This window comes from Larimichthys crocea, chromosome XXII, assembly GCF_000972845.2.
Source record: "Larimichthys crocea isolate SSNF chromosome XXII, L_crocea_2.0, whole genome shotgun sequence".
NCBI classification, from domain to species: domain Eukaryota; kingdom Metazoa; phylum Chordata; class Actinopteri; family Sciaenidae; genus Larimichthys; species Larimichthys crocea.
Window position 1 is genome coordinate 253,112 of NC_040032.1, and position 10,069 is coordinate 263,180.

Below are 10,069 nucleotides of genomic sequence, written 5' to 3' on the forward strand. Positions count from 1 at the left end.
TTCTGTTCATTGACTGCATTTTTGAAAGCATTTTTAGTTTACAGCATTTCTTCACACCTGCCTAAAACACATTACTGCACATATACTTAGATCCTATGTCTTCCCATTTATACTCCATCACCTAACAGCTAGACAGGAAATTTGTTTGTTGTGGCCATGGTGTGCTGTTTCTTGTGTTTATGTTGGAAAATAAAAAATAATATAAAAAATAAAATAAAATTATGCATATATAGTTATTGTTGGAGGATTAATTCAAATGGCCACATGGGTTAATAATATTAATAAATCAGATTTTTTGTATTGTGATGATTCGATCATAGACAGAAAAATTGTAGTACATTTCTTCCAGCCTCTAAATGAAGAAAGTATGTGATGGAGTGTAATATTATACATTATATATAATATTCCACTATGAAGTATTAAGTAGCGGATAAATGTAAATACTCAAGTACTTCACATTTGTACTAGTACTTCAGTAGGCAAAATATGCTTAATTTCCACTACTGCCTTTTACTGAAAAGTTCAACTACTAAACATTCTGATGTACTAAAAGGTCTCACTGGAGGGCAGTGTTTCCCTGCTGTATAAAAGGTGTACGGTGCAGTAAAAACCAACAGACTCTAAATTGTTTCATATCATGTTAATGTAAAAATGAAAGGTCAGCTTCAAAGAAGTTCACACAAAGTTAAACAAGCTGAATGACTGACCATTGTTGGTAAGCTGTCACATAATTTGGAGTGAGATGATGAGAGGAATGGCAGGGTGAAGTGAGAGGAAGGCAAGGGGAGACATCTAGGCGAGAAGATATGGGGATATTCCTTTTTCCTCTTCTAAATCTTCTCTCTTTCTTCCCTCTCCGTCTCCTCTTTCTTCTCTTGTTTCTCTTTTTCCTCAGCTTCTTCTTATATTCATAGTTCTGCTCAGTTTTCCGCTCAGTGGCCACTCTCTTCTCTTTAACAATCAATCGACTCTGCCTCTCTGCACCGATATGGGTCACAGTTTTATCACAGGAACAAACTAAACTCCAAGCATGCCTTAAGGATATAAAAAGTTGGATGACCTACAATTTTCTGATGTTAAATTCAGACAAAACTGAAGTTCTTGTAATTGGACCCAAACACCTCAGAAACTCTCTTTCTAGAGACTCGGTTACTTTAGATGGGATCACCCTGGCCTCCAGCTCCACTGTAAAGAATCTTGGAGTTGTCTTTGATCAGGATTTGTCCTTTAACCGGACTATTGGCCAATAGTCCAGACTACCAGCTGGACTATTGGAACTCTTTGTTATCAGGCTGCTCTAATAAGTCTCTTAGGACTTTGCAGTTAATTCGTAATGCTGCTGCACGTGTTCTGACAGGAACCGAGATCAGAGATCACATCTCTCCCATTTTGGCTTCCTTGCATTGGCTACCTGTTAAATCTAGAATAGAATTTAAAATTCTTCTCCTTACTTACAAAGCTCTTCATGGTCAGGCACCATCATATCTCATGGTACCTTACTACCCCTCTAGAACACTGCGCTCTCAGGACGCTGGGTTCCTTGTGGTTCCTATAGTCTCCAAAAGTAGATTGGGAGCCAGAGCTTTCAGCTATCAGGCTCCTCTTCTGTGGAACAAACTACCATTCTGGGTTCGGGAGGCAGACACAGTCAACACTTTTAAGAATAGACTTAAGACTTTCCTTTTTGATAAAGCCTATAGTTAGGGCTGGCTCAGGTCATCCCTTAGTTATGCTGCCATAGGATTACACTGCCGGGGAACCCCACCGAGGGTTATGCCTAGCCAGGCCCCGTTATGGTTGAAGATGCAGCACATTCCCTTACCGAAAACCCTCCTTTCACTTTCACACTCTCTCTTCTTTCTTTCTTCTTGTTTTCTCTCTCCGTCTCTCCCTCTCTCTCTCCATCTGTGGACAACATGCTCATTAATGCAGTTACAACCAAGCTTCCCCGGTTTCTGTGCTCTGTCGTCCAGCAGGTTCCGTGGATCGTGGCTGTTGCTGTGATCCTGCACGACGTCCACTACAATATTATACTGTCATTATTACTACCATATCTGCAGTGTGGTCATTTTATCATTCATTGTGATTTGTCATTTTGTCAGTCATTGTAATTGTACAATATGTTTGTGTTGATTTGTCCTGTACACGTGACATCCATTGCACGCTGTCCGTCCTGGGAGAGGGATCCCTCCTCTGGGCTCTTCCTGAGGTTTCTTCCACCTTTTTTCCCTGTTAAAGGTTTTTTGTGGGCAGTTTTCCTCACTGAACCGAGGGCTAAGGACACTACATCTTTCCCATACTTCCTGTGTAATTTCTGACCATGAACTGAGTTGACATAAACTGTCCATCTCATTTAGCAGCTTCTTTTTTCTTGCTCCCAGCTGAGATCCCTGTTGACAATCTGCTCCTCAGAGCAGCATTTCTGCAGCCAGCTCCTTGTTTCTGCTTGGAGTCCAGAAGGGCTTGTTGCAGAGAGTGCAGATTTCTGCTGAGAAGAAAGCTGTGAGTGCAGCCAGAGCCACCACACTCTTCAGAAACCTGTAGGTGACGTCGCGGATACTAATCCATTGATACTGTCTATGGTCTGCCTCGGAGTACTGCTGGTCTGCACCAATGGTGAAAGATCATTCAGTTATTTACATACACTCTGTAAATCAAAGAACACATGAATGAGCAATAAAAAATTGTCATAAGAAATATTTACTATTAGTTTTCTCCTTCACGTTTTGTTGAACGGGAGGGTGAGTGGATTGTGTTGAAATCCGTGACTACACTGCTCATTATTTCCTCATCACGACCCTAAACACAGGAGCCTGGACTAATTTATCTTGCTCCGGAACTTTCAGTCAGTCGTTTGATTGTGGTCCATTTTTAAAACAAAACAATACAGGCCCCAACTTAAGTCGGACCCACAAGGTGAGGTCCAAGCGCAGTTGTTGAGCCACCATTTTTCTACAGCACCGAGCAAACAACCCAAAGATGATCTAGAAATGGCTTTTTTTATGTGAATTTCTGCTACTTCACTGCGGGGGCCACTAAATCCTACACACTGGATAGGGATGTAAACGATGCATCGTGAACGCGATTAAAAAATCGGTACAAATGCATGACGACCGCATCCAGTTGACACAAAAAAGGAATGTGTTTTGTTGTTTAAGATGTAAGTTGCACTTTTTATAAGAGAACACAAACTGTTTGAGAGTTTCTGTAAAGAAAGCACCTGAGATTTTCTTCCTACAAATAAAAAGATAATTTTATTCGGTCATAATTTGTCTGTAGCTCATTTTGATTCTAAAAAATCGTGAAAAAATCGTATCGTGAACAAAAAATCGTGACTTGAATCGAGTCGTGAGTTGAGTATCGTTACATCCCTATTGTTCAGGTGTCTCATACAACAGATTTGTGTACATTTGAAACTACTGGAAATTCAAAACCAAAATGCAACCAAAGCTCAACTCTGTATGATATGATGTAAGATATGAACATATTACACAGGGGAAAAGACAAGAAGACTAATGGCAAATTAGTCTGAATGGAGGCCATGGTGTTAAAATACCAGCTTTAGACAAAAGATGAAGAAATAAAAGAAGTGTTGCACAAAAAAAAGTGCCTAGAAGTGATTAGAAAATCTTACTTTGTGTCCTGAGTTGTTGCTTTTTTCCGTATCGAGCTTAACACAGGTAATGTAGCAGTAATGGGGTGGTAGTTTTCTAAGATTTGCTTGTAGTCTGCAGTCTATGTGTGTCTAATTGGAGGTCAGGTTTGAACTAACTGGAGAATGCATCACAGGATTCTAATTCTAGAAATTCTAAAAAAAAAACTTTCTGTTTGAAACAAAAGTCCAACTGCTGTGAAAATAAAAAGGCATTCCCTTAGCTGTGAGTTTTATTGTTTTATTTATTTTGAACTTATTTTGAAGCTAGATTTTTTTTTTATGTTTGGAATCCACAACATACAGACAAGCAACAAATTAAAAGAAAAACCTGAATAAAGACATCTAAAAATGCTGAGCCAGCAGTTGGACTTCAACTTTAACTGTCCCAGCTGGTTGCCATGCCAGCAAAGATTTGCATTTGAGTGTAAGCTACCTTCTCATTACCTGCCAGGCTGTGGTCTTTACAGTCCGCTTCAGGTCCCTGATCCTGTTGCTGTGGTCAGAGCTGGGCAGTATTTCAAATACAAGTATTTAAAATACGTATTTAAAATACTTTAGTGTATTTTGTAATTTGTATTTTACAAGTTTGTTAAGAAGTAGTTTGTATTTTGTATTTAAATGCTTTGAGGTACTGTATTTGAGTATTTAAAATACAAAAATACTTTTCTATTTATTATTATTGAATCAGTAAAAGATAAGCGTCAATCAATCTAGCCTGATTAAACCAGCCTAAATGTGAGACTGGATACGTAAACAATCACCACGAGTCAAGACGTACGCCTAAATCACGTGACACGCCCATTGAGGCTTGAATGGGATCTTGCTGTTTCCGCGCTACGAGAGTCACAACAGCAGTGAATGGCGAAGAGACACTGTACCAACAAGCGGGCTTTTCGAGGCATGGAAACAACACTAAGGTGAAATGCTTTGTGAAAAATATATGGTTCCGTCTTCCCACACACACACTGTCAACCAAATTACACAATAAGCACGAGCTAGGGCATACATTAATTGTTAGCATAGGGCCTACTCATTAATGGTGAGTGTGTTTGATATGCACAGGTTGTAGATAGATGACGGTCGGTTGATTAACAAGTTGCTTAGGTCAGCGATCTTTTTTCTTAGAGGATAACTTATCAAATATCGAGCAGACAGGTCAAACGTGCCTGACTCGCAAAAGGTAAATTAAACACGATATGGCAGTGATGAGGATGATGACGAGGCAGTCATGCAGCTTTCTCTGTCGGATAGCTTGACCTTGGTCAGTTTTTTTTGTTGCCTGCCTACCTAGCGATCGGCAGCCTAGGCTACACAGGAACACTGGCCATATTGTTTGATGTGCAACGAGAAAGTATCAGTTTGCATGATCTACAAATAGTGTCAAATATATGTTCATAGCGGAAACAACCCCGGCCTGTTTCTGTTTACTGGTGTTGTGGGACCTGTCGAGGCATGTTCCCTCCACATAGTGACAGACCTGGCTCGAGACCAAATTCTATTAGCCAAAATTCAGATGAGCCCAGAAGTTGTGCCTAATTGTTATGATCAATGATTTGCACACAAAACCATAACCAGTCAGTAAAGTATTACGGTCTACTCATTAAAAATCTTTGTAATCGCCAAGGCAAGGCCTAAATCATTGCAAATTGTAGGCATACTGTAGCCAATAGAGTATATTATGAAAATTATATTAGGAAAGTGTGATATTGAAGGGCTTGGCATATCTTTTACTATAAATTTTCACAATCTTTGAACTACATATGATTCAGATTCAAAGCATTGGCTATTCACACTTGGCTTATGTAGGCCTGTTTATTGTCATTGTCCATCAGAGACCAGGCATGTTGTAGGCTATATTAAGATTTCTTAAGCATATTAATTCTTTCATATTAATGTATTAATTGAAAACTAATCCTATATCTGTAGATTCGTAGATCTGGAGTCACTGCCTATTATTTCTGATTAAATTTCCTTTTTTGTGATGATGTGATTTAAGTGTGTGTCTGAATATCAACTAACTTTTTTTTTTTAACAATTTAGTGTGAAATGAAGGCGGTCCTGTTGAACTGAAATGAGTGATGATCACAGCAATGAAGAGGTGTCAGATGAGCCTCAAGCCACCACATCTTCAGATGGGTCGAAGTGTGCTATATTGGATGGAAAATTCTTCAAAGTTGTATCTCAAAATCAAAGTGGAAAGATTGAAGCGGAGTGCCAACTCTGCACTACCAAGAAAGTAATTATTTGTGGCTCGTATGTCGCAACAACAAATTTCAAGACGCATTTGAAAAGACGGCATCCAGAAAAAATAGAGGAATTTGAAAATCATAAAAAGGAATATGCCAGTGGCCAAAAGAAAAAATCAAAAACTTTCAGGCAGACTCGTTTGTTCGATCATGCCAGCCCATCAATACCACAAACTAAGGTTGACTCCCTTGTCAAATCCTTTATTGTCAAAGGCATGCACGCACTTGCCACAGTTGAACAACCCGAATTCATTGACCTTGTGCAAGGCCTTACCCCTGGTGCAAATGTTATGTCCAGACGCACACTAGGACGAAGGATTGACGAGGAATTTCTGGCGAAAAAAGCTGCCCTGAAAGAAAGGCTCAGAAATGTGCAACATGTTAGTACAACAGTTGATATTTGGTCTACAAAGAAAACCAGCTATTTGGGAGCAACAGTGCATTGGATAAATGGAGACACACTGGAAAGGCAATCAGCCGCTCTTGCTGTTAGGCATTTTCCCAGCCCACATACTTATAACCGAATAGCTGAGCTTTTGGATGAGATTCACACAGAGTATGGGCTGTCTTCAGACACTATAGTGTCTACAGTGACTGACAATGCGTCCAACTTCGCAAAGGCCTTTGTGGAGTTCAGTGTCACTGGAAAAACAAGTGATCCAGATGAAGTTGAAGAGCTGGACGAAGAACTGACCTTCCTGGTCATAGACCCTGAGAGAGAAGACACATCTGAATGTTCCATCATTTTACCACCACACGTCCGGTGTGCAACACATACACTCAGTTTAATCTCAACTACAGATGTCAAGAAATTGATCACCAGCAATGCTACTCTCAGCAGGCTGAATCATTCAACGATGGCCAAGTGCTCAGCACTGTGGACAGCATCTGGTAGACCAAAGAGTGCTGAAACGCTAGGCGAAGTAATTGAACAGCAACTGAAGACACCCTGCATTACAAGGTGGAACTCCCTGTATGACGCCTTGAGCCAGCTGTCATTCTTACGTGACAAGCTCCCTAATGCCATGATTGCCCTGCAACTTCCACCATTCAGGGAAATGGAACTTGACTACATTGAAGAATTTTGCAAAGTGTTGAGACCTATTGCCATCTCAATTGATCGTCTTCAAGGTCAAACCTCTTGCTACTATGGCGAGCTTTTGCCCACTCTGTTTGCGATACAAGCAAAGCTTGACGACCTGCAAGCTTCAAACCTGCGCTTCTGTTCACATGTGCTACAAGCTACAATAGCGGGCTTCAGAAAGCGATTCTTGAACTTCTTGCAGCTGGAGCATGATGTTAACGAGGCCATCTTGGCAACAACAACGCATCCATATTTTAAAATGCGATGGTTACCCCCAAGGTTGGCTTTAGAAAAGAAAAGAATACAACAACTGATGCTGCACTCAGCTGACGAAATGGGTCTGCTGTCAGAAAGTGACATCACAACATCAAGCACAAGCGAGGGGAATGACGAATTCTTTGTGTTTGCTGATCAAGGTGAGAAGTACTTATTTCCACTTAAAAATAATAAATAAGTCATGTACACTAACATGTTTGTAGCTTTAGTGCCAATTTCTGTATTCATACTTGAACTTATACTATTTATACTTTAATTTATATGAAGAATGCCATATTTATGATTATCTGGTCCACAGGATGGTGTTCGGCCAGATGTTGCACTCTGGTTGTTGTTCATCTGTCTGTTTGTCCTGTCTGGTGAGAACCAGGTTGCTGTCTCTGATTGGCCCTGTATGCCCCTTGTGTGTTGTCTTCAATTTTTACAGGACCAGACAACCAGATGCAGGATGAAACCCTGCCGAGCCACAGCAAGGCAGAATTGGAGACCCTGCACTTCCTGGAAGATCCTAGGAAGGACCTGTCTTCCCTGGATTCATATCCTTTAATAAAACGTCTCTTTGTTAGATTCAACACCACACTACCATCATCAGCCCCAGTCGAGCGTTTGTTTTCTTTCGCTGGACTTGTCAACCGGCCTCACAGACGCTCGTTGACACCTGAAATGCTCGAGAAGTTGGTTTTCCTGAAAAACAACTGAACACTTACTGCTCTAACTGGTCTGTGATTTCTGTTTTGTAGCTTAATTTTTTTAATCTTTGGATTTCAATTTAGCAACCTCCACTTTTATTTGCTGTATGCTCGAAACACTGACTTTTACATGTCATTGTACTCATAGTTCAGTGCAAGCAAACAAATTTCAGCTTGAAGAGTACTTTTTTTGAGAAATAACTTTAAGGTGATGGAGTACCACCATTCACAAGCAATGTTTTGTTGTTATAATAAGAAGAATAAAAGAAAATCCTGGCATTATTTCATGTGTATTTTTGTATTTTCAAAATACAAAATACTTGTATTTTATCTTGATACATTTTCTAGACCAGTATTTTTGTATTTTATTTTGATACATTTTTTGACCAAGTATTTGTATTTTGTATCAAAATACTTTATGATGTATTTGTGCCCAGCTCTGGCTGTGGTTCTGTTTCTGTGTGCTGTTCGGGTTCTGTGGTGGTGCCACCATCTGCTGGCTTGTGTTCTTGTGTTGACCTCGCAGACTACTTATCAGTTATCAGTGCCAATAAGTGTAAAAAATGTAATAATGAATTTACTGTTGTGACAGCATGATGGCATTCTGTAAAACAAGGCTTCATTTGAAACAGTTCTGTCATGGCCCTAATGTGACTAACTAACTATAATATCTACTAAATATGAGAAGAAATTTCTACAACCTACAACAGGATTACAGTGCTATCTATTAGACTCTGCCATCAAAACATTTAGTTTATTGACTTCATCTTCAGCAGAGAGTTATTGTAGTATCTCAGTCTGGAATCAGTTCATCACGAGCCTCTAGAAGAACTTCAGTGCAGTACTGGAGGACTGAACACCATTCCTCCACAAAATACCCCCTCATTTATAGAAATACAACTATTATTTAATCAGGCAGATAGTACAGTACAGAGTACAGCACTTTTGCTCCATGCCACATTAAATACAGTATAATGCTTTGCATCTTTTTGGTCACATATACACCCATATGAATTGTGTTTTGCTGTAGTGCAGAGGCTCTTCTCTTGTGCCACAAACGAACGAAATATCAACGTGCATAAATATACTAGCAAAAAAATCGCCAGTGTTTTTAAAGGGAAGATAACAATATATTGTAGTTAGACACATTGTCGTCAAAGTGTTAAATGTTTTAGGCTGGAGGGGACAGAAGAGGAAACTTAGAAATCATAGACATTAATTAAAGATACAATTATATCATCTCCATTGGTCCTGCATCTTGTGGCTTTACCTGAAAATATGCAGAAGATTCAGTCCACGAGAGGGAGAGAGAGAGAGAGAGAGAGAGAGGTGGCCTGGTTTTGCTGTCTCCAACCAAAGAAGGATTACAACAACACCTTGATCTTCTTCACAACTTCTCCCAAACCTGGGCCTTAACAGTGAATTTAACCCAAGACAAAAAGGATCCAGCCTCCACCATCACAAATACAAACTCTTCCTAGATAAGACGGCACTAGAACATACAAAAAACTACACCTACCTCAGCCTAAACACAGGTAACTTCAATAAAGCTGTAAGTGACCTCAGAGACAACCTGGCTCAAAATATTGGACTCCGTTATAGAACCCATTTCTCTATACGGCTGCGAGGTCTGGGGTCCACCTGCCAACCAAGATTTTACGAAATGAGATAAACACCAAATTGAGACTCTGCATGCAGAATTCTGCAAATTCACAAAACACCAAAATTAACAAAAAACAACTGGTTCTGGGACTCCGTCCACAAACACAAGCAGAGCCACCAAACAGAAATCCCATCAGGCTAAACCAAATTATAAGAAAACAAAAAGAAAACTATGTGACACATTGGAAAGAATCAACCAAAAACCAGAGCAAATTGGAATGTTATTAGAAAATACAGATGGCAGAATACTTGAACACTGTGACTGATCCGAAGCTCAGGAAATCCTTGACTATGTACATGACTCAGTGAGCACAGCTTCGCCATCGAAAAAGGCCGTCACGACTTCCGGTAAAGCGAGTGCCTAAGATGGCCACGTAGGGGAATCCACTACAACACCGTTCACCCTCCTTTATAAAACGAATGTCTTATCCTAAATACATAAAATAAGCATGTGGAG

General features: G+C 39.9%; 1 protein-coding gene across 1 annotated transcript; it reads left to right on the forward strand.

Annotated features, from left to right (window-relative positions):
• The first annotated feature begins 4,353 nt into the window (after nt 1-4,353).
• Nucleotides 4,354-8,050, forward strand: LOC113744317 (uncharacterized). The gene is made up of 3 exons (XM_027273328.1): nt 4,354-4,572; nt 5,696-7,401; nt 7,689-8,050. Exons 2-3 carry the CDS (start codon nt 5,727-5,729, stop codon nt 7,958-7,960), a joined length of 1,947 nt encoding a protein of 648 aa, XP_027129129.1. The 5' UTR covers nt 4,354-4,572; nt 5,696-5,726; the 3' UTR covers nt 7,961-8,050.
• Nucleotides 8,051-10,069: the final 2,019 nt, after the last annotated feature.